The 24,776-nt window shown below is 43.3% G+C and overlaps 1 protein-coding gene across 11 annotated transcripts in view; it reads right to left on the bottom strand.

The window, feature by feature from the left end:
* The window catches only part of TYK2 (tyrosine kinase 2), a 44,757-nt gene extending 23,908 nt beyond the window's left edge, over nucleotides 1-20,849 (bottom strand). For 2 of the 11 annotated variants that reach the window (XM_035140384.2, XM_060268795.1), the window contains exons 1-6: nucleotides 20,295-20,473; nucleotides 12,670-12,874; nucleotides 8,052-8,175; nucleotides 2,954-3,113; nucleotides 1,841-2,004; nucleotides 1,266-1,650 (exon numbers count right to left, since the gene is read on the bottom strand). In XM_035140384.2, coding sequence (XP_034996275.1) covers nucleotides 1,266-1,650; nucleotides 1,841-2,004; nucleotides 2,954-3,113; nucleotides 8,052-8,175; nucleotides 12,670-12,874; nucleotides 20,295-20,330 — 1,074 coding nt within the window. In that variant the 5' untranslated portion in view covers nucleotides 20,331-20,473. The other 9 variants (XM_060268792.1, XM_035140387.2, XM_035140385.2 and 6 more) reach the window with 9 other exon arrangements.
* Nucleotides 20,850-24,776: the final 3,927 nt, after the last annotated feature.

Here is a 24,776-nt window from a genome sequence, read left to right as displayed (position 1 = left end):
AACAGAGTACTTCCACTAGCGCAAGGACTTCTGGCTACACAAAAGAACTGTGCAAGGGGAAAACTCTATTGCGCAAGCTGAAATCCTTGCACTGGATACCACCCTGAGTTTCTGATTTAGAGATGTTTCTGGCAGGAGGTTCAAGTTCCCAAGAAGCAGATTCTGTGGCTACAAACTGCTGTGGCTTACCTTGAGTCACTGGGAGCACATTTGCCAGTGCTCCACAATCTCCACCGATTCTGTAGTGACTTTAAACCTCAATTAATGGTGCCAGAGCCCTAAACGACTCAGGTCCAGCATTCTTAAAGAACCTTCCTCTATGCTTATGTTCAATTACCACATCTAAGATTTACCTGGCATGACTTTGGTATCAACAGTGTAAAAGCCCACAGAATGGCATGCACTGTGGTGGCATTTAGTGAAAAATTTTTATTGCTACTAATACACTCTCTTCGCTGTTCTGAAAAACTTGCTCTTCAAAGTGTGTCTTCGAAGGCTGAGTCAGGTTGAAGACTGAAGCTTCTGGCTGCTATCCAATCAGAGGCAACCAGTCAACTAGCCTACTTATTTTCAACTATTTGGTCAATCACAGTGCACTTGTTCACCACTGGTGAGCACGTATTTTAAGTCAGAGATCAAAAGTTCAGCCCAAGGTCCTCAGGTTTCTTTTGAAGTGCCTCTGAAGCGAAACACACGTCAGGATGAGATGATCCCTGCCTCCAAAGTCAAAGCAAAAGCAAGAGTGATGGCAGAAATAGCTTTTGGTTGGATAGCAACAGCCACAATGTGCAGCTTTGCACCCTGGAAATTGCTTATCGAAAGGGACAAATTAGTCAAGACAACTCAAAATGTGTAAAACCCTTCTAAACTTAAGTTTCACATCTGCTTCATCATGGTTAAGGTTTACTAACCATGTCAGGTTCAGTTTATTCAGACCTATATTTTGAACCGGTAACCTAATTCCCACCCCGCATCCTTTTGTGAATCCTGTTCTAGTACAGGAAAGCTATAACTGCAATTCAGCTTGGGTTGACCCAACTTCCTGGCTTAACTATTGGTAACTTGGGCTTTTCATTTACTGTTTATTACTTGCCCGGATCCCCTGAGAAGTGAGCTAAAAGCCAGAGCAAAATTAATGTATTGTGGCAAATAAAGTTTAGTACTCAACATGGCTTTCCAATCCAGGAAGTGGAGTTCCAGTGCCCAGGGATGGAGAGCTTGTTACTGATGACAATAGGTGGTGATGAACTCACAAGTGAACATACCTCAGCAGAGATGGGACGCCACTGAATGCCATCTGTGCCTGTGACCAGAACCTCATGTGTGGCAAGCCTGTCACTGAGAGGAGGGGAATGGGAGTTCTCCAGATGTGTGTGCCCACCATTGATGTAAAGTGGCACCTTCTCACCCTCTGAAACAGTTTCCAGTGAGAGGACCATGAAGAACTCACTCCCAAAACGCGGGGCCAGGTTCTCCAAGGTCGCCAGGTACTTATACATGATGTCCTGTTCCGTCAGCTTGCCAGAGCTCATTGTATGTCGCTGGAAACGTTGCAAGAACTTCTTAAAAACATTCCTCATGCGGAATTTGGTCAGATAATTGTTTTGCTGAATCTGCCGACAAAAAGAACGGGGGATGCACTCCTTGAAGCTGCAAGAGAAACCAAGACAGTAAGCGGGACCACCCCCCATGTGTATCCCCATGTGTATCAATGCCGCACTTCAAGTGAAGATGGGGGGGAGAGAACATACCAACAACCCCCTGCAAAGCACTTTGGGATGACTGGATTGGGAAGCACACCATAAACACAACTACTTGTCCCATTCCCACAATAATTCACCTGGTTCTCTCTGTCACTTCTTCAAGGGAGATTCCTCTCTTAAGTGCAATGTGACACAGGTGGAGGACAGCCATCCCCAGGCTCTCATTTTTAAACTGGTGAATCTCCTGTTCAGTGTGTAGGTCTTTTAGAGAGGCAATGTCGTTAACGAAGTCGTATTTCCCCTGGGAAGAAAAAGAATGAAAATTATGGAGGTACATTACCAAGCTAACAGGTCCCAAATCAGTCTCTCTTTTGGCTCTTCAGTTGAGCTACTGGAGAGCTGAACTCAAATGATGTCAGGGATCCAACCTGCCGTCTCATGTAGGCAACACTACTAGCAGTTGTGTAAAAGGGAGGGAAATAAACTTTTCCATCTTATCTCATCCAGTTCTTCCAAAATTTAGGGCTTGATACAGTATATGAGGTGTATTAGGACACCATACAGTATATGAGGTGGAATCAGGCTGCCTAATAGCTATGAGAAAGAGGTTTCTCCTTCCTTGGTGGAATGTGGCTCATTTGGCTGGCTTGCACCTCTCTGAAGACAGATCTAGAATATAAGAATTGACTATCTGCATCACATTTCCTCAAAGGGAGGGGGAAAGCTGAGAAGTCTACTAATCTCCCCACCCCCACATGCCCCATTTCATCACTTCCCTTGTGCTGGCTTAGAGTCTGTTGATGTCATCAGTAACCTCAACAGCTTTTATCTACTCCTGCTTCCTTACTTACATTTTTTGTGTAAGTAATTTCATCCTCCTGAATTGCTATTTACACCCTGAGCTATTCGACAGACACTTAGGCTCCAAGTGACTGACATATAGAGTTATTTCTTTTGTGTGCACTTCACTGTGATGTACCTCTTCTCTGCCTGAGGCATGCTGCAGTCTAGATTGCCCAGGCTGTCAGGGGAGATGGATGAAACAGCTGTATAGCATGGAGTTGGCCTTTATGGCTTTGAAAGTGCAACTGAAGAGATATCTAAGTTTGCCAGATGAAGCCATGGAATCCCAAGGAAACTTAATTTTAAGGAAGAAGGATGGAAACCTCTTTGGACAGTCCAAGGAGGATGGGATGGCAGATACATAACAGGCTTAATCTGAACAGAACAACATCAACAAAGCTTCATACTTGCTCAAAGAGATACTCAAATGATGGTTTATCCAGCAGGGCACTGCCTTGTTCGCCCCTTGCTTGCTGTGACTTGTCCTCAGAGTCACTTGTGCGATGGAGGCTGCGACAGACAGCTGGCTCCTTCTCATTTGTCCCATGCCAGTTTCGGAAATAATACCTGAGAGAGAGAAAATATGCACATCTTACTTGATGTATCAGAGGTGCTCTTCTACTTCTTCCAGCTCTAATTTATGGCACCTACGCCTTGCTAATGAGTTCACAAAAGCTTACTAGCTCACAATTTGTTAGGCCACTTTCCCATCCAGGCTATTTGAGACATATAAGCGGCCTGAAATGTGTGGAAGCCAAACTCTTTCCAAGCGCTTCTCTGTCTGATCACCTGGAGGAAATGAGTCACTCAACCTGTTCACCAGTGGTAAGTCTGCTTTTGAATTTTTCTTACATGTTTCATGGCAAGAAAGCCATTAGAACAATGGTTCTAGGAACAGAAGTCTGTAACAACTGTCCTGTAGTTCAGTGAGAAAATAGTAGTTAGTGCAAACCGGAAAACCATCTGTACAGGTCACAGCACATAACATAGTTCAACTGTTAATATTTTAAACTTAACAAACAAACAAAAAATTTAACCAACCACCCCCCCCCAAAAAAAAACCCAAAAGAAAAAAAGATTGCGGCACATTAAGTACACATTTATTATGGCATAAGCTTTTGTGAGTTACAGAGTTCATCAGATGCTTGAATTAATCTGAGGAAGTAGACTGCAACCAATGAAAACTTATGCCACAATAAATTTGCTAGTCTTTAAGAAACAACAAGACTAAGATAGCTACCCCCTCTACAGTGTTAGAAACTAGGTTGAAAAGCTAGGAGCCAAATGGCTCCTGGGGCCTGGATTGTGGGTGCCAAAACAGAATGTCTAGTGGCCACTGGAGGGGGGATTGGAAACACTTTTTATTATTATGGTAAGCATGAATTAATATGCGATTCATGTAAGTGACACATTATTAATATCACATTTTAGCAGAAATTATTAATACGTTTAATTTGGTGTTTACAATAAAAATATTGGTACCATGTTTCAGTTTTTAAAACACTACTCTTTAATGTTAAACTCCTTAACATATTGTCTATCCTTAACATATATTTTGAGGCTTCAAAGCACATACATACATTTCAATAAGCCTTGAGTGTCAGCCAGGCACAAAAAATGGCACCCAGACTTTTTGAGGTGCTTGCAAATGAAGAATCTTTAGGCACAAAATGTGCCCAATGCCCTGCTAATTTCGAACCCTGCCCCTCTAGAAATTCTAATTTACTGTGCTTAATATAATCTTGTGACAGCTGATTTACCAGAGTGATAAAAAGCAGGACTCAACCTAGCCATGAACTCACTGGGCAACTTTTGGCAAACCACTCTGACTTAATTAGCAGTATACAAATAATACTGGCCCACCTGACATAGCTGATGCAAGGATTGCTGATAGCATGCCTGCAAAGTGTTTTCAGCACTTAATAACAGTGCTGGATAAATGCTAGCTACAATTGCTAGAGCAATTCTTTATTGTTTATGTTTTAGAGACAAACAGTATCAAGGTTCTGGGATACTTCAGCCGGCAGTGAAAATCTGTTTTCTAAACAAGTATGATAGAAGCTATCATAACTTATTTTGTTTAACAAAATTCATATACCATGTGATTGCAATAAAACCTCAAGGCGTTTTATAAGAATTAAAATTATTAATAAATACAGTTAAAGCCAATTAAAAACAGTTAAAATCCTAGCAGTAGATGCAAGTAAAATTGTACATGAACTATGAAGCCATTTAGACACTCTTCCTAGAGATTAACTAAGGCCACCTAACTGGGCTGACTTAAGAGTTAAAACAAAGATGCTGCCTGTAGATGTATGTGCAAGCAAATTTTGTTCAGGAAATACAGCACACACACTAATATGTATATATATTATGCCAATAAAGGCTAGATATATGAATGGGTTTGAGAGTGGGTGTGTGACTTCATGAAATTGATTCCAGGGTAGTAAAGAAGTAAAGAATTTATTCACCAGACAGGAAAACCGACGAGTTTCAAGATAAATGAACTTGCTAGGGTAAATTTGATTGAAACAAGCTTATAATACTTATAAGCATAGCTACATCTCCTCAAAAGGTTCTGTCAAAAGGTAATACTGCTCCAATGTTAAAGCAGTGTGCGCTGGTTCAATTCATTTGACACCACACAAAAGCGAACCTAAAGCCCAAGCTCAGCTCAGCATTCGCAGTAGGGCACAAACTGAAGGATGTTCTCTTCATTGATGTACCAGGCACCCTGCCCACTTCCTTCCCACCCACTTCCTTCTCAGATCACAGCTGGACACACACAAATCTGTCTGAAGGATCTACAACAGTTTGTACCAAAATACACACAGCAAATAGACCTAGATCACAATCCTAGATGCACTTACTAGAAAGCAAATCTCACTAAACTTAGAGGAACCTGCTTCTGAGTAAACATGCTTAGGACTGCACAGTTAAGGAGTCTGAGAAGAAAAGAATACCCCACTAGCGGTGGAAGCTGGTTCACCGGGGGGCAAGCAGGGTCCTGCTAAACCAAGCCTAGTCTTCCCTCAGTCAGCCCCCACCTGCCTGCTTTCTTACTGCCAGCTCCCTCTTTAGTCTCAGTTATTACCCTCGTAGAACTCAGCAGGGAGGATGGGAACAAAACTAGAATTGGCCCCTTCTGTCATTTCCTCTGGTGTCACCCTACCAGTTCCAACGGGCACCAGTCACCATGGCCTACTGAGGTTACTTTTCTAAAAGTGTCTATGATGCCCCAAGGAGCATCAACATTCCAGATACTTATGAAAAATTGGATTTGGGGAAGTGTTGAAATGAGGCCAGGCTGAGACCTCTCCCTCTACTTTCAAACATCCCAGTCTTGCTGTGGTGCAGCAGAAAGGATGCTCTTTTTATATTTGCACATGCTCTCTGGCAGAAACAACCAGCTCTTTTAAATTATGTAGCCAAACCACACTGACCATGACACAGATTCACATAACTTGAGGGAGGAAGTATGCTGAGGAGGAAAGAGAAAACAATTTAATTTTGACACCAACAGCAATGGCGCAAAGTGTTTCCCCATTATTAAATCAATGTATTATGTCCTGTGCCATTATTCTACTCTGAATTCAAAGTGGAAGACACTACTACTGGCAAATGTGGACATAATTAATGCTTCCAGAACAAGGGCCAACTAATGATTATGAATGCAGGATGTCTTGCATTCATGCCTTGCCATTCAACATGCCCAAAAGCAGCATCTCAATATACAAAACACTACATGAAAAAACATTTTAATACACAACAATAACTCAGTCATTTGGATATTCTATGGGTAATAAAGCAAACACCTGCTCGGCCTAATGGAATTTATATAAATGAGACTTACTGAACATTTCTTGAATATAATAATCTTACACTGCTTTCAGAAATAGCTATGCACAAGTAGGTTTCTCTGGGCAAAATTACTTTATTATATGTAAGAAAACTTGCAAAAAAAAATGCTGTTGTGTACCCCACTTCCTAAAAAGTAGGCCTTGAAACTAAAGATAAAATGCCCACTAATAATAATAATAATAATAAATTATTTATATGCTGCTCGTGCCAATGTTTTTAGAACATGAAAAGCAGCAGTTAAATATCAAAATCCACGGTCTTCTAAACATCTTTCTGAAGAATGATGTGTAGCCCCTTCTGAATACACCAAAGACCGTGATTTGCAAAATCTCTTCCAAGATGCCATTCCACAGACCCAGGACCACCATGAAAAAGCCATTATCCCTGCCAAGGCTGACTTGACTTTACACAAACGCAGGGGGAAAGAGATGACCCCAAAGGTATGCAGATCCAGGCAAAAGGGATTTGAAGACTTTGGAAACATAGTGGTAATACTCCTCTCCTACCTAGCAGTTTGACACATGTATACTGAACAACATGGGTGACAGTACTGATCTTATGGAACCCCTCACAACCGGGGCTACAATAGTGATCCAGGTGTTGAGACCAAATTTATCCAGTTATTTCACAAGCGTCTGCAGAAGCTGCTAACTCTAAACTGAGAATATGCTCACTGGTTGGGTATTTCTCTGATGTGTTAAAAGTCCTTACTTCATAAAGGTCATTCAGAACCAGTAGGAAGCAATGAATCTGCTTATTCTGAATGCCTTGTTTCAGCATGTGTAACTGTGCTAACAAAATTAACCCAAGTACTACTTCAGCTTGTCAGGGCCACAGACTTGACTAAACTAGGTATCTTTTATGCAAAATGGTACCTGCCTATTACCATTATGAGTGGAGAGCATTCCGATACAGGATCTTCTTTACAATGTAAGCATTTTTTACATCTAATTACCAAATACAATGTGTGAACTGTTTATAAAGCATATGCTTACAGTATATTGTCTGAGCTCTGGACATAAATCACAGAGAAGGAAGTCAATCTGCTTCTGCTTCTGCTGCTTGATTAGTTTTGAGCACTACCCAATTATGATCAATTGACCTAATAATTCAGGGGTCAGCATGTTCCCCAGTACCTGCTACAACAGGGGCCACCAACCTTACAAGACCAATGGGCACATTTTGTATTTTCAGAGACACCATGGGTACCAGTCACATATGGCTGCAATGAGGTCAGGGCATAACAGAATTAGAGGGAGTGCAATCATTCCTGCTTCTCTCCCCATCCCCTGCACAATCTCAGGTTTACCATGGGAAGTTATGTCCCGCTATTCCTGATTGTGGAGATACAGCAGTTAAATGCACAAGTTAAATGCTTATCAATCACAGTTCTGACTTCCTTCACCAGCTAAAATCACTGAGAGGCAGGAGAAGCTAGGTTGGCTCATTTCACTGAAATCACTTAGAAGGGTACCTGCACATTTTGCTCCATAACTTTCTATCTAAATGAAAGCTCAAGCATCTTCATGGGCTCATGGGTGCTAGGCAGGGGGCTCTACAAGCACTCAGTTGTAAAGACAATAAATATTTAATCCCAAAACTACAGAAGTGAAGGTGAAACACATGGGGAAAGGATGTTCTTACCTCAACCGAAAATGCAGAATCAACTTAATGCCACTATCTATGTCAAACACATGGTTAGGAGGGAACCATAATTTGGCCAGTGGATCATACAGTGCAAAGAAGCTCAAGCAGATTGGTGTGATTCCTGTGGAAGACAAAAAGATTTAGTAAGAAATGTTGAAGGACATTATATTGGGCACAGCTCAATAGTCACGCCTTAAAAGGCAGTAATTTCTAACTGACCCTTTCCCTGAGATAACCCTGAGCCTGGGGTTGGGGAAACAGTCAATACAAATAAGATAGCATACTAAAAGAAACCAAGAAAGCACCCTTGTCAGTTGTAACATTATCTTTACTGCATCCTAATGTCATCTAAAGGCAGAACTGAGGTTCCTATTCCCAGGATTAGGTTGCATTCACTCATACACAAATGCTTTCTTTCTTTTTAGAGAAAGGACCTCCTGCTCTGAACTTCCACTGAAGAAGTTATGGACACACACAAACATCACTGCAACCTTAGTTAAAGCATATTTAAGTACGTATACATCAGCTGCTGTGCTGGACGGAACAGAAGCCAACTGCACATAAAATTTTACTCCTTTGCTCCTGGGGCCCATGGTCTACATGTGCAGGTGAGGTGCCTTTTTAAAAAAAATCCCGATGGTGATTTAAAAAGCTCCCAGCATTAAGAACTAGCACACCTGCAAAAAAGATTTCAGTTTAGAAAACTAGCACTATGGGGAAGAGGCTATCTGCAGAGAGCGTTAGAAATGTGGTCCTTTGCCTGCAGTCTGAAGTGGTACAGTCTATTCTACCTCAAAACATTTATCTATAACCTGTTTTCCAGCTAAGGTTGGCTTCCAAAGTGGTCTACTATCTACACAATGGTATAATGTATATGCTGTCATGGTCGCAGGGGTGGTTTCTTCTAGTCCCTTGACAGCTGGTGACCAATGGACCAGGGTTTTGGGATCTCATTATCTTCCATTGAATGTGTGGACTAGGCTTCAGCTCAAATACATTCACAAATATAAAAAGGGCAACAAAGCTCATAAAATCCCACTGTTCTATAAAGTCAAAGCATGCCACAAGTCTACCCCAAAATGTAATGAATGTGAAGGTACTCCTAGGTTTGGATCAAAGCATTAATGCCCTGCCAAGCTAAAAAAACAAACAGGCAGAATGCTCAAGGCTTTAAGCCTAGCTGAACAGCTTCAGACTGTAAAGCAATTTGCAATCCATGGTCATCTATCACACTTCTTTTATATAACTGCAGATTTATACAGCTGTGTGTGGTAAGGAGCTGCAGGAAATCCAACATACCACTCATCCCCCTGCAAAGTACTTTTCTAGCCCTTTTATTAGAGATCCTTTTATCCTGGGGACTTTCAGGGGAGGGATCACAGCAGACTGAAGGTATTTTGTCAGTTCTTTACCAATGGTGATAACAGTGTGATGTTTGATGATAGCCAGACACAAGTCTGGCTGTCAGCTTCAGTTCTTTTCTTTTTAAAAATAATTTTTAATAAAGATTTATTGGTTTATGTGCAATGTCTCTTTTTTCAAGTTACATTTTCTACAGATCAGTTTCATTTGTTGAGACATTAGTGTTACATTAGTAAGAAAATGGGGAAAGAGGGGGAGGGGGAATGGTGATGCGTCTATTCTACTTATTGTATGTGTGGGGTTTTGAGTCAGCGTCACTTGTGTGGGTTCTCTTTACTATTCGCTTGTATTCCTTTGGCGGTGAGAGAGGTTGGGGTTGGCCTAGGGTGTGGTTGTTTGTTTGTGATTGGCTGTGGTGAACTTTGTTTTCATGTGTCAGTGGGGTGTGTGTGTTTGGATCAGTTTAGCCAGATTGATTCAAATGCTGTTGGAGGGTTCTTGTTATTGTCTTTTGGGGCTGTGTATTTGATAAAGGGTAACCATATTGGGGTGAAGGCATCATCTTCTATTTGTCCCTGTGTCAGTTTCAGTTTGTTGGTTAATTTTTCTAATAAGGCTGTTTCTCATACTATTTGATACCATTGGTCTATGCTTACTCCTGACAGGTCTCTCCAGTGTCTGGCTATGATGTTTCTGGTTGTGGAGAGTTAGGTGGGTTATGAGCTCTTTGTGCTGTGAGTGGGCATTATTGTCTTGGAAGATGTTTATTAGGGCCAGTTCTGGGGTGACGTCTAATACTTGCTTAGTTATTTCGCATATTTCTTATATGATTGATGTCCAAAAGAATTGGATTTTAGGACATTCCCACCACACATGGAGGTATGTGCCTGTTCCTGGGCAGCGTTAGTTTCCATTGTGTTAGGTACCACCTATTCACTTCTGAAAAGATGCTGGAAAGAAGGGATTGCTCCTCATGGGAACGGGGGACTGCTGAGGTGCTCATCTCTTGCCCTGTAGTCCTATTATGGGCACCAAGACTACCTCCCTTTCTTAATTACCCTTCAGAATGAGGTAATTTACAACCTAAAAGAGTTTCTGAGTCTGTTAGCAAAAAGCAAAAACTAACACATGGTGAGTTAACTGCTGTCCGTAATAAAGGAGAAGGCAAGCAAGCTGCTGTTCACGTCATCATAAAAGTGACAAAAAGCTGGATTTATGGTGTGAAATGAGAAAGTTTTAAACGGACAAGGGACAAGCTTTTTATTTTTTTCTTACTGTTTGACTAAAGTGTTTAAAGTAATTGAAAGCTACTTTGCCAGCTAACACTGTATTCCTGAGAATGGAATTTGCCATATCTCATGTTGTTGCCAAAACAAGGTTAAATTGCTGAAGGGATAGAAGCTGTTTAGAGACAGAAATTCTAATAAAGTGAAGCAAGAAAAACTTCAACATTCAGAATGCTGCTTACAAGAAAAGGAAAAGAAGAAAGAGAAGGGGGTGATGAAATCTTCAGGGTCCCTGCTCACTGTGGATAATTAAATGATAAAGTTGAGACCTTAGAAACAAAAAATGAAGTGACAAATAGAGAGATGGAAAAATGTTTGGATAATTCAGTTAATGGAGCTGAGAGAAAATGAGTTCTGCTTAGGACTCAAATTAATTCCAGAGGAGGGAGAAGACATCAGAGCCAAAGTTATTAACCTACTGGCAGAATTACTGAGAAAGGAAGTGCTGGGTGTGGAGGCAGAATTAAATGGGAAGATTCCAGCATGATGCTGAACTTGAAAGAAATTTGGGAGGGAGGGAGAGATGTGCAACTACTGTGGAATGGAGATGGGAAAGTAGATTATTTGGGAGAGGGGCTGTGAGAAGAGAAGGGAGGGGCAGTAGAAATATAGTTCTAGGAGCATTCCTCCTAAATAAAGCAACCTTCCAGCGCCTCATTACTGAAGCAAGAAAGGAATGCCCACAAACAGGATGACAACAAAGCACTCCCCTCCACTCTTCCTTGATTCCCTTCCCACATCATCAGCCATACTAGCAAGCCTCTCTCTCTTGCGCCTTTAAATTGAACTAGACGCTCTATCAGGTGGCAAAAGGGGGTGGGGGACATGATTGCCTGGAAGAGAAGGAAGAAGGGGAGTGACACCAATGCATCCCTCTCCTATGCACCAGGATCCAAAAGCAGAGCTGAAAATGCTCATCATTAAAAGGAACTTAAAAGCAGCTGCTCTGGAGGAGAGGTGACAATGGGTGGGCTGAAAAAATCAGCTGCTACAACCTTCAGAAACCTGGTGGGGGGTGGAGTTTTGCTAACACAGAAGGACTAAGTCTGTGGTAAAAGAGCAGCTTGTTTGTTATGTATACAAATTGTTCCACGACTGAAAGGGAATGCCAGAAGCTCAATAGTTGGTAACAGCTTATCAGATTTTGTGGTCAGTCAAGAAGGCTGCCCTCACTCTCCTGCTCAAGCAGGTGGTGCTGTGGAGATTGCAGTTGCAACAGGAAATCTCTATTTGGTAACAAGGGAGCACTCCTGAGCCGCAAAAAGCGACTAGTGTCCTGAGAGTTTCAAATGCTGCCACGGACATGAGGCCAACACCAAGGAGGCCCTATCTCGTACCTGCCAACCTAATTAGTATCAGCGGTGAGCACATAAATGAGGTCCCTGGGGTTTTCTTAACGCATAGGCAAGTTCATACAGGTGATGGGAGCTGCTCTAACAACTTGGTCATTTAGGGCTTCAATGATCAACAGCAGCACTTAAAATTGGGCTCAGAAATACACTAGCAACCAGTGCATCTCGTACAAGAATGATGTCACATGTTCCCACAGCCTCGTCCCCACTGGCATCTGAGAGGTTGCATTTTGAAACAAACCATCTTTAAAGGCAGCCCCACATAGAGTGCAGTGCCTATATATCATTACTGGATGTCACTGGATGTCACCAAGGCAAGGTCTGCCTTCTCTAGTTAGGACTGGTACACCAGCTACAACCCTAAGCTGGCAGAAGCCACCACATATACCTCCACATAAAATGTTGAGTCCAGAAGGGCTCTCAAACAGTGAACTTGCTCCTTTGGGGGAGTACAACTCCATACAAATCCAATTGCAAGGCTCCTCCACTGCAGCCCAAGCCTCTGGATGTCATATTCCAATGGTTTTGTATAGATATCAAACAACATGAGGCACTTCTCCAGCAAGGGCTACATGTTTCCCACATATCTCTAGACAAGCCCCATGGGCCACTTACCAATCTTCTGTGCAATATCGATGCAGATCTCTTCAGCACAAGGAGTCCCTTGCATATAGGTCTGGTACTGTTCCTCCTGCTCACCCTTCCAGTGAAGATATACCCTCAGCCCTCCGGAAGGTGAAAAACGACACCCCTCCATGTCTGATTCACTGTGCTTCACTGCACAATGGCACAGTGGCATTCTGCCAATTCTTCCAAGTCCCTAGGGGGGAGGAAACAGAGACCTCATTAAGGAAACCTAAAAAGCTTTCAGGAAACGTAGTCTTCAGCAACGCATACTCTCAGGAACATAGAGAGTGTGTGTAATGCAATGTAATATATATAGTGAATGATTCACACCCCTATACCACTTCCCTTTTGATAATATCAAGAAGAGCTTCCAAATACATGAAGTCTAAACCAGAGGAACAGGGTGTTAGTCAGTGTGTAGAGGAAAGGCAGCCCAAGCAAAAGGATAATGTGGAGTATCCACAGATTGTTTGATTTTTCCAGAATCCACATACACTAGTAGCCAAACAACAATCCTTCCTAGCAGCTCTAAAGCACAGGTGACAACAGGCCCAGGGTGTTTTGCCACTCCAGGCAAAACTGAAAATGATGCCCCTGCAGCTGGGAGGGGCAGCATTGCTGTAGCAGCAATAAAAGACCCCTGGGTGGTTTAGTCAAGTCAAATGTGACAATGGGGTGCAGCACTCATCTTGCTTCAGGCCAAGGGAGCGGGCATTTGTCCACAGACAGCTTCCTGGGTCATGTGGCCAGCGTGACTAAATCGCTTCTGGCACAACGGGACACTATGACAGAAGCCAGAGTTAATGGAAACACTGTTTACCTTCCCGCCACAACGGTACCTATTTATCTACTTGCACCGGTGTGCTTTCAAACTGCTAGGGTGGCAGAAGCTAGGACAGAGCAACAGGAGCTCACCACACAGATTCAAACCTCTGACTTTCTGATTGAGAAGCCCAAGAGGCTCAGTGGTTTAGACCACAGCACCACCCATGTCTCATAAGGTGGTGCAAGTGGTGGTACCACCCGTCCCAGATGCCCAGAGCCTGCCAACCTGAGGCAACTGCCTCACCGCACTTCATGGGTGATAGTGAAGGTACCCACCAGCACATGAGAAAGCAGGCACGATATAAATCATCATATAAGGCAGAAATGGGCACAGGAGCCAAGTCTTATTCAGTTCATCTTCTCACTGTTCTAGCTGGTAGGGAGTGATGCATTATATGGGCATTTCATCCAAGAACTACGATGGACCTCATGCATCATTCAGTTCAATCCACTGGGTTGAAGCTATTCTTGAAAGAACTACAGTATTCTTTTCTTCACAAACAACTGACATGGTCAACATTAGGAAATATTTTCCCATCTCTAAACCTTCTAAATCTAAGACTGTGTTGATTCCAATGCACTAGTGATCCCAAATGAAAACACACTTTCCTGCTTCATGTACAATGAAGTGTTCCTTCATACCAAAGTAGGTGCAGCAAGCATTAACTCAAACATCTGGTCAAACCAGAGGTCTCACTTCTTTCAATAGAGACTAATGGATCACAATACCAGCCAGGTCTTCCTGGCAGTTATACTACACAGCAGTAAAATTCCAGTCTAGGAATGTAGTTTCTTGCTGGCTGTTTATGCAGAACAAGTAGGAAGAGCACAATTCTGTCCAGCCACCCAACTGTTCCTCTCTACTCCTGATATTTAAAATAAAATAAAATCAGACCTACTATTTGGCTTCTGAAAAAGAGGAGGTTGATTCACTTCAGCATCACAAATGATATGGAATATATACTTATATCCCTGTTACTGAAATCTATGTGTATATTGTTTAAGGAGTCCATCTCAAGTTCATGTAGGACACATACTTGATCAAAGGACATGCTGATTTTTCCTCTCCTTGAGCATTCCTATTATAGTAATTAAAAATATATATTTCTACAAATTATACTGGTTCTGCGATCTAGGTTTCTTTATCTGAATTTGGAATGTTTTATTGTAAGTTTTTAAGACACACGGGCTGGGGAGGACGACCCCAACTCAAAGTTAACTTGAGAAGTACAGTACATGTTTGCAGTGTTTGAAATTAGCCAGGTGCACTTTGCAACTGGTGCAGGTCCAATTGTGACCACATGGAGATCTATGGATGTCAGGTTGGTGACTGACATCTCCATCTGGCTGCCCCCCCTCCCAGCTTTCTTAAGTAGGTAAGCAGAAGAGCTTATTTATTGCATTTATATCCCACCTTTTTCTCCAATGAGTACATGGTTCACCCCACTACTCAGTTAATCCCTACAACAACCCTGTGAGGTAGGCTAAGAGACTGTGACTGCCCCAAGGTCACCCAGTGAGTTTCATGACTGAGTGGGGATTTGAACCCTGATCTTCCAGGTCTTAGCCCAATACTCTACCCACTACACCACACTGGCTTCCTAGAGTACTTCTGCTATGCTATGAGCTAAATTAAATAGGTAAATAAATATGGGGAAAGCAAAATGCCACTTAGAGAAGGATGTGAAATATTTTCCTTGAAGCTTGAATTTGTTTTATTCTGGATTGCTTTATTTGATGTTTTAATGTGTTGTAAACCACTTTGAATTTTTTTCTTTAAAATATAATGTAGGACAGGTATAGAAATAAAATTAATAATAATAACAAAAATAAATCTCACCCAGGGGGAAATGGCACCTAGGCATTCTGTTGTGGTAACTGCATGTGTGGCCAGATTTTCCGAGGTAAATGGAAAGCCAGAAGAAAAGTGCAGAATAATGCAGAATTTAATTTTATAACTTCTATCTCTTAGAACCTATCTTTCAATTCCAAGAGTTTCACTTTAAAGGGAACTGGAAGCCAGGTTTCAGAGGCACACATGCACAAACATTCTATTAATTGCAAAAATAAGCAAATGATTTTCCTTTAAAGCTAACAAGTTTCTTTCCATGCAGCATCCTATGCTGCAAACCAAGCATTATGGGCAGTAAGAGTCAGCACTGTCTAGCAGATAAAAGTGCCTGAACCTGGACTTTAAAAAAACCTCCGTTCAAATCTGACATAATCTACCAACTCTCTGGGTTGCCTCAGGTACTAATCTTGCATGCCAGTGTCAATTTCTGAGCAAAGCTTGAGGATAAGTGTTGCCTCCACCCTTTCCTCAAAGGAATGAGAAGCAAGCAATCGGCATGTATTTTGACAGCACTTCTTATTCAATATATTTTATCTTATTTATCCTTATGTGTAGAAGTAGGTGGTTATAGGGTGTTAGGACTAGAGCAAAGATCTGTCATGAAGTCCACTGGGTGGCATAGGCTGGTCAGTCTCTCAGTCTATCCCACCCCTCAGATTTTTTGGGAGCTAGTGTACATTGCCTTGTGTCCATTGGAGATGGATATAAAACTAATGAATAATAATCATTAATATATGTTGTCTGCCATTTGCACAGTCTTATAATTGTGCAGCAACTTGTAGCTAAGCCTCCAATATTAAAGCCAACACACTCTATCCAGTACAATAGTACAGTACAGTGGTACCTCGGTTTAAGTACTTAATTGGTTCCTGGCTTGCATTCGCTCCCCGAAAAGTACTTAAACCGAGGGGCGATAGCGCGCATGTGCAAAGTGCCGATAGAGCGCTTCTGCGCATGCGCACGCCGCGGAACCTGGAAGTAAACACTTCCGGGTCTGTGGAGTGCTCAAACCAAAAGTACTCAAACTGCAGCGGACTTAAACCAAGGTATGACTATACTGAGAGATATACCATGTGCTCATTTCTATTCCAAGAGAAATATATGCATCTTCCATTTAACAATGTATCACAGGTACATTTGAAGTAAGGCCTGAACTTCAGAACTTCTTCACCACAATTAGAAGGAATGGGAAAGACTTTGCTACAAAGCACTAAAGTTAACAGACCACATTCAGTATCTGCACATCTGCTGTACTAAATAATACAGGACTAATCACTTGGGAAAATAGTTGAACAAAAAAGGAGATTATCCAGGCTGCCATCCTTGCTGACTCAGATCTGTGGCCCATGGGCAAATCAAGTTTTGTTTACTTTTGGGGGAAGGGAAGATGTATAAAACAAGAACTTATTTTAGTCTGAACAAGAATGGACAGAACAAGCACGACAAAACAAACAGGAATCCATCCTTAGTGTCAGGGGGCCTTCCTACAGGGAGCCTCCTCCCCTTTTGCTGACCAGCACTTTGCCCAGTGAGAGCAGCAGCAGTGGGTCAGGTGAGGGGAATCAGGAAGTGAGTGGGACAGAGATGTCAGGGCTTAGCGATGTTGGAGAGCCCTTGCGCCGCCAGGACCAAGAGGTGGAGGGGAGCAGGCAGCCCCTTCCGGCGCCCAAATTAAGGCATGCCACCAAACGTAAGGTCGGGAGGAGGCATTTCGGGGTGCCCAAACTCTTATGCTTGTCCCGTAGCCAGAAACATGCACTCCCGGATTCTGCAAGTGACTGAGAGGTCATGTTTTCTGCTATCTGCACTGTAAATACTATGCACAATAAAACTCTTAAAGACAGAACAGACTTGGGCGTCTTTACTCAAGAGTAGCCGCAACAACACCATTACACTTAGTCTTAGAGAAACAAACACAACAATATGTGCAACAGTGTTCTCTTCACAACCCTGATTAGTTGAACTGTGCATCTATGAAAGGCATTTGAATAATAAGCAAAAGACTTTACATCCTAGACCCTTCTTTTTATTAGGCTCCCATTAAACTGTCAAACCTGCAATACACTAAGAAACTACCCTCTATGTTTTCCTATTACAACTCTTGCATTATTATATGATAAAACCCATTGTATAAACCCAAGCAGTCAGGCAGTTGGCTAGCTCATACTTTGGCAATGAAAACAACTTCATTCAAGTTAAGAATTAAAGCTAAGATTTTACCTGATGTGCTCTTCCATGCTAACCAAAGAATACAAAATTACACCACAGCAAATGTTATAATCCCATGAGCAAAGCATTTGGCAAGGGAGAAGGCCAGGTGGGAAAACAAACACTTGCCAGGATACCAAAAGCTATAAACACCTCCGCAAGTTATAGATCAGATCACACTATGCTGGCCAAGCCCCTTCCTAAGCAATAAAAATCACAATCTTAAAGGCCTGAGATAGAAGACAAGTGTGTCCAGCCCACCATACCATCTCCTTTCCTTGGCCAATACCTATTCCACAGTAATGTTTCTCAATTCATTACACATCCCTTCAGTTTCTTCTCATATACATACAGCAATCCTAGTAAGACCCACAAGTGTTCCTCTAATCTGCACACATTTCTTCCAACCAAAACCTCCACAATATGACGGCTTGTAAAAACATCCCGTATTACCCCTTTCACAGCACCACTCAACCTATACTGGCTTGAACATGTTTATAAATCCTATGATCTTCAAAGAACTCTCCCCCCCCCCCGAAACAGTCCACTAACTCCCTACACAAATCTCTACGCAGCCCAGTAATTGCCTTCTTTCCATAATGCTAACTAGCATTGAGTTAGTGCTTTTATAACATTCAAGTCTTCACATTATCTTGTTGCAATCCCAATAACCCTGTAAGGCAGGTCAGCACTACTATCTCTGTATTGCAGATGGGAAAATGAGGTTGTCTGAGAGCTTTGCTTTCTATAGATCACTGAGTAAGTTCATGTTACATAGAAGATAGATTTGAATCAAGAGCTTCCTGATTCATTGGGTTATAAACACCTATAAGTAATCAGTGCTCTCATATTGGGGCCCAAATATCTGAAGGAATATCTCATCCCAGATAGGTGTTAAAATGCGCTGGAATTTCCACCACCATGTGAAGATTGTGAAGCGGCAATGCATAGGAGGGCTTTTTCTGTGGTCAGATTGTGGAATTGCTTCCCCTCCAAGGTGTGCCTCACTTCTGTAAAGACTTTGGGGTGGAAGATGTTACATGCACGTAACCCACCCAGGGACTGCATGGCAAAGGGTGGGATATAAATGACTCTAAATAAATAGTCAAAGGCAGGCTTCCTCTGGTTTCAAATCTCCCTCTCAACCAACCCATCTACAGAGACTCTTGTTTGCAGACAATATACGTATCCGCAGATTACATTAGATAGATGGTCCACTGGATCCAGAAGCTCCCAACCCCACTCTCTCTCAGACTTTTACCTTGCATCCAACTGCCAAGGTGAGCTTCTCTATCCTGCATCATCCCACAGTGCACAAACTAGCTAAGACCATGTTGTAAGTTTCTTTGTGAATTTGTTTAGGTAAAGAACACCAACAATTTATAGAAGAAAACAAAGCTTTCTTCATTTCATTTATCACCCTCTGTCTGCAACACTGTCAAGGGCGGATGTCAGAAGCAGGTCAGCAATAAATCACACGGCACCAGTGAAGTCAACTTGTTATTCAAGGTAACACAATTAGCTTGGGAGGCCAGGCTAGTGAGCATAGCAAGTTGTCCTGATAGCTATGCTCCTATGAGGCAGCTGCAAGGACTGAAGGTCCCCGCCTTTCCACAGTTGCCTATGCCTCCTCCTTCCCCGAGTTCTTCCCAAGCAATCTGAGACCAGCAGGGAGGGGAGCTGGTTGCATCAAGAGAGGAAACACCCCCTGACTTCTTCAGTAGCCTGCACAATCTCTGCTTCTTGCCCCCCCCCTCCCTTCCAACCTCTGCTTCGGCATCTGATTCTGGACTGCTCTCTGCCACAGGCTCTCCCCACTCAATAAACCTTGTTGTCTCTTCAGCTTCTGACCCCTCCTCTTCTCAGTCTGCTCCCTCTTCTCCCTCTGACCACTCATCATCATCCCACCTCCATCCCCCTGGCTCTGAGCCTTCTTGGGGGGGGGGGAATTCCCCAGCTGGTGCCTCCCAAGCCTCTGCTTCCAGCCAGTCCATGACACTTAGTGATCTGGTGTTGTATACTGGCTAAGAAGGTGAGTCAGGAAGTCCTCAGGAGTCGGACAGATCTTGTCTCTACCATGAGCACACCGGACAATGTGCAGTATTATCTTCATACTGCAAATGTGGATGCAGAAACAACAACAAAAATCTGCATTATCTAAGGCTATCCTGCACTGGTATTATTGGCATTACTAAGATTATGTATAAGTTCTCTGAGGCACACATGATATTCTGTGCAGTGCACCCTATGTACTATGTACTGTGCAGAGGCACCAGTAATTCTTACAAGCCTTCATAAATAGTGATTCCACCACCACCTTTTCAAAGCTTTCTTCTTCTCATAGCCTCTCTCCAGATGCCCCTCACCCTGAATCTAATCCTTTCGCTACCTCCATCACAAGTACCTCCTCAACATCCCTAGAAGCATGAAAATGTCACCAGCAGGTCTTGTTTCAAATCAGGAGTCTTCATCTAGCTTATGCAGATAAGCATGGTCAACAGGAACATTGAAAGATCTCTCTGTACTCATTGATTTGGCATTAATCTTCCACACACGCAATCTTCCCCAGTGCATACATCACAGCTCTCTTAAGTAAACAAAACATAATAAACAGTGTAAATGAATAGAAGAAAAAATAAAATGTCAACACATATTATAATCAGCTCCACTCAACGACACAAAAGCTAGAGGAACTAACTTCCACCACATTATTCCCATGAACAGCTACCCTTCCTCTCGCTGCAGGTGCCATCCTCGTGTTCATTTCCAATGCTCCGCATTTTGTCAAAACATCCGAGTCCGCACATTGCACTCCTCAGCTCTCTGGGAAGAGATCACGCCACTAGAGAGAAGCAGCAGCCATACGACTTGAGGGGACTGGTCTATCGATCCTCCAAACAGCGCATATCTTACTTTTTCTTTTCATTTGAAGCTGTCTACGCGGAAAGCGGCTGTCAGCGCCAGCGCCTCTCGCGGTTGGCCTCCACCTGCCCCCTGCCCCAGCTCTCCCAAAGGCCTCCCACCGGCCGCCGGGCTTCGCACAAACACCGACAGACCAGCCTTCGCCTCCGCGGGCTTGGGCTCAGAAGGCGTTCCTGAAGAGTCGCCTGAGCTTCCGAGTTTGCCTTCCTTAACCGAGTCCTCAGCCCCCACCCCGGGAGTACTCACGCCTCCACCTCACGCCTACCTCGCGACCTGGGGGAGGGGAGCGCCTCGACACCGACGCCCCCCCTCCCGCCGACGCCTCAGCCGAAGGCCCGCCCGTCGCTCGCGCCCGTCGGACAGAGACGCAGCTCGCAATAGGCTCCACGAGACGCCGCCTCCCATTGGCTCGCCCTCCTCCTCCAGGCGCGCCCTTTTTGGCGCCCCGCCTCCTTCCCCCACCCACATCTCCGAGTGAAGGGATTTTCTTGGGCTGGAGGCCTCGGAAGCGCATGCGCACTTCTTATCAGCCTGAGCGGCTCTGTCCAGGCGCTTCCCCGCCCAGCGGCAGGCGCGCACCTGCTTAGTCGTTGCCGCGGAAGCGGAGGGAGACAGGCTGCCTTCAGGCAACAAGGGCATAGGGTGGCCATATTTCAGAAAGTAAAAGCCAGGACACCCCGAAAGTTGTTGAGCAGCATTTTTGAGGAAGACCTCGAATTTGCTGAGCTTTTTTTTTTAAGGAAACCATCGAAATTAAGATTTTAAAAAAGTTGTTAATTTTTTCTTCTGCCCTTCATCTGAAGATCTTAGGGCGGTTCACAGCATAAAAATAAATAGCAAAACAACTCCCCCCAGTACATACAAAGCATTGTGCAGGGACAATCTGAAAAATCATTGTACTGATCGGCACTTTGTATGTTTTCTCCATAGTCCTTATGAAGAAATAAACACGTAACGTAAATGAGAGTATTGTTCTTCCTATATCGCAGTTAAGATCTGAGAGCAGTAAAATATGGCAGGGGCAAGAACAGGCTTGGGAATTTCTTTGCTTAAAGCTCCATACTCTTTAGCTACATGAGCTCAAATACTGCGCTGTGGTCTAAACCGCTGAGCCTCTTGGTCTCGCTGATCGGAAGGTCAGTGGTTCGAATCCAGGGTAGGCTCTTGCTGCTCTGTCCCAGTTCCTGCCAACCTAGAAGTTTGAAAGCACACCAGTGCAAGTAGATAAATAAGTACCACTGTGGCAGGAAGATAAATGGTGTTTCCGTGCGCTCTGGCACTCATCACGGTGTCCCGTTGCGGCAGAAGCAATTTCATCATGCTGGCCACATGACCCAGAAAGCTGTCTGCAAACACTGGCTCCCTCAACTTGAAGCGAGATGAGCCCCACACCCCATAGTTGCCTTTGACTGGACTTAACCGTCCAGGAGTCATTTACTGTCAAATGTGTGTTTAGCTAGCTGCTCCTGCACCCGCTTCTCTGAAGTTCCTAGCCTAACTAAAGCCTTGTGCGGAATGTTGATATCTGCCCTGTTATTCTTGACTCATCTCACAAACAGCTTGCAAATAATCCCAGGGAGCTTTTGTAATAATTACATAAGTCTCTGCATTCTTCTCCCATTTGTCTGATGGCCTTGCAGCTTCTTGTGCTACACAATGTATGTGGGTGGGGAAGGACCACAGAAATGACAATGGAGCGCATTTGCATGGGTATCTTTGTTAAAACACTGGGAGCATCATCAAGCATTTAGTGGAGATGACTGCAAGTCAAAAAGATGCAAAATATAACAAAGCTCAAAAAAGGGTTATCGGTCTACACAGCTAAATGATCTTGCTAAGCCGCGAGGCACAGTCACGCTGAAAGATGGACTTGACTCCAAGAGAAGCCATCAACCATACAGACAAATTGCAAGGTGTTCTGAAGACCAAGCAAACCACCAGAATCATTGTACAGAGAAAGGTGGGCTGGTTCTCACAAATACCTTCTCTCCCTGCCACTGCCACCCCTGGCAAAAAAAGGAAAGGACCAGAAACTTCACTGGTGATGACACTTGGAGAGAGGCAATGGCTTCAAGAAAAGAACAGGGGCAGATGAGGATCTGGGGTATGAAACTTCCTGCATTCTCACACATACACAAGAATTCAGGGTTTCTCAGTGAAGCATTAATTTAGCCTTCATTAGGACAGCATAGGAAAAGCTCTTAGTGAGGATAGCAAGTCTGAAACAAGAATGGACTCCATCGGAAGGTGGTGGACTCTCCTTCATTGGAGGCTTCTAAGCAGAGGCTGGATGGCCATCTGTCCTGGATGTTTTAGTCGAGATTCCTGCAATGCAGGAACTAGATGGCCTGCAGGGTACATTCCAACCTGACAATTCTTTTATTCTAAGAGTCTGCGAGGGAGCTGGCTCTCTCTGGTAGCTTGTTGGGCAAGGAGAAAGGCAGTTTGTTTTGCATGTCCCCTCTAGAAGATATTACAAATTTACTTTATTAAATGGAGATATTGAATCATTAATATTCAGTGCATTATTGTTGTTTTTTTAAATATGGTCGGGCACAAATACCTGAGTGCAGTTTATGTATAGACATTGTAGTTTAGGAGCGTGGGGGAGAAATACTTTATCATTTTACTCCCAGCTCACAATATTGCATCAATATCCCATTTTTGTCAGAAAGAAAAATGTCACTTCCAAGACTCCTAGCACCTGCAAAATGAAATGATGCAAAGCCACATAATTCAGTCTTCCTGGGCATAGGGCTGCCTTTTATTTATTTAGCACAGAGAAGAATATTCAGTCCTAGTTACTATGCCCAGCCCATGCACAATGGCATTCGTGGAGCAGCAGATGGGAAGGATTAGCTTTCGCCTGCCGTGTTTTTTAACTTCTGTTCCCTTTGTTCAATCTAAATTTCTGGCTGCCAAACATATATAGACAGACATGGCAGCAGCAGCAGCATCATTATTATTAAAATTTGTATAACACCCTTCTTGCAAAGATCTCAGGGCAGTTCACAAGATAACACGGCATGTATTCTGACTATACAGTATACAAATGCACTACCTTTCAGACAATACACTCCAATTCACCAATAGTGTCAAGTTCTATTTAATGCAGAAACCAATATTCTCTCCCCCTCACATTTGCTCCCATGTTTTGGGATCTGTAGGTCAATCTCATCAGCACCGGCTCCCACCGTCAACAAGATCTCTACATTCCCTGGTTATTAGTTTTATCTTCCTCCTACTTCCAGTCAGCAGCTTCATGCCTGTGCACAGGATGTATGAACAGGCATTAAAGAAGTCTGCTGCATGTGGATGTTGAGCGCATATGATGCATAGGTCCTGGAATTTGCCGTACAAACCATCTCTCTCGTTCCCAGGCCTAGGGAAGCTGCTTGTTCTCTCCTAACATTGCTTCTGGTTGGCTCCAGGTCATCTCCCAAGATCTGGAGAACATGTTTGATAAACATCCTGAATCATGACTGGCCTTGGTTTTCTGCCCTCGTGTTCATGAGGGTATCTGCTCCCTGCCCATGCTTGGACTGTACTCACACCAAATTGGTTCTTTAAGAAAGTGCCTGCAAAGGTAGGGGAGGAGCAATTAAGAGTATGATCGTACCCATGAGCCAAGCTTGATTTATACTCCACCTCCCCACAAAATGTCCAAGAAAACTTAAAACATGCCTGTTTCAAAACGGCTACTTAATGCCCCGTAGCTAAAACTGCAGCATCTATAGTGGCCTACAGCACTTGTCCTACTCTCCATGGGAGTGAGATAGGAATGCTGCAAACCGGTTATTTTGGCCTGCAAATTTTGTGAAATGCTAAACAGTTATTTGCAACTTTTTAAACCAAGAATATAATTTATTCCAATGAATGATGTTGACTTAGGTGTAGGCAGGCAAGCAGAACTCAACTTTAACAAGAACCAGACAGAATATTTTATTTTTTTTAGCCCAAGCTCTTGGAACCAATATCTGAAAGTGAACTAAAAGCAAAGCAAAAACACTAATCACCAGTCCAGAATAAAGGCTCAGGTAAAATACTGATGTGATCCCCTCTAGGCTATCATTATGATGCAAAAATACATAAAACCAACATCTGAGAGAAGGAAGGTGGCATTGGGAACGCCATTAAGGTTCATTTTCTGCAGAGAATGGAGGGGATCCTTGAATGAGTTGTCCCTCCCACTAGGCAGGACATACATTAAGCCTTTTTGTCCTCACATGGGGGGGGGGGGCGAACGCTCCAGTTCTTTCCCGCTTAGCTCCCAAGTGAGGTCAGGTGA

Source organism: Zootoca vivipara, chromosome 16, assembly GCF_963506605.1.
Source record: "Zootoca vivipara chromosome 16, rZooViv1.1, whole genome shotgun sequence".
Lineage (NCBI taxonomy): Eukaryota > Metazoa > Chordata > Lepidosauria > Squamata > Lacertidae > Zootoca > Zootoca vivipara.
The sequence above is the reverse complement of the archived record's forward strand: the minus strand, read 5'-3'. Positions and strand labels throughout refer to the sequence as shown.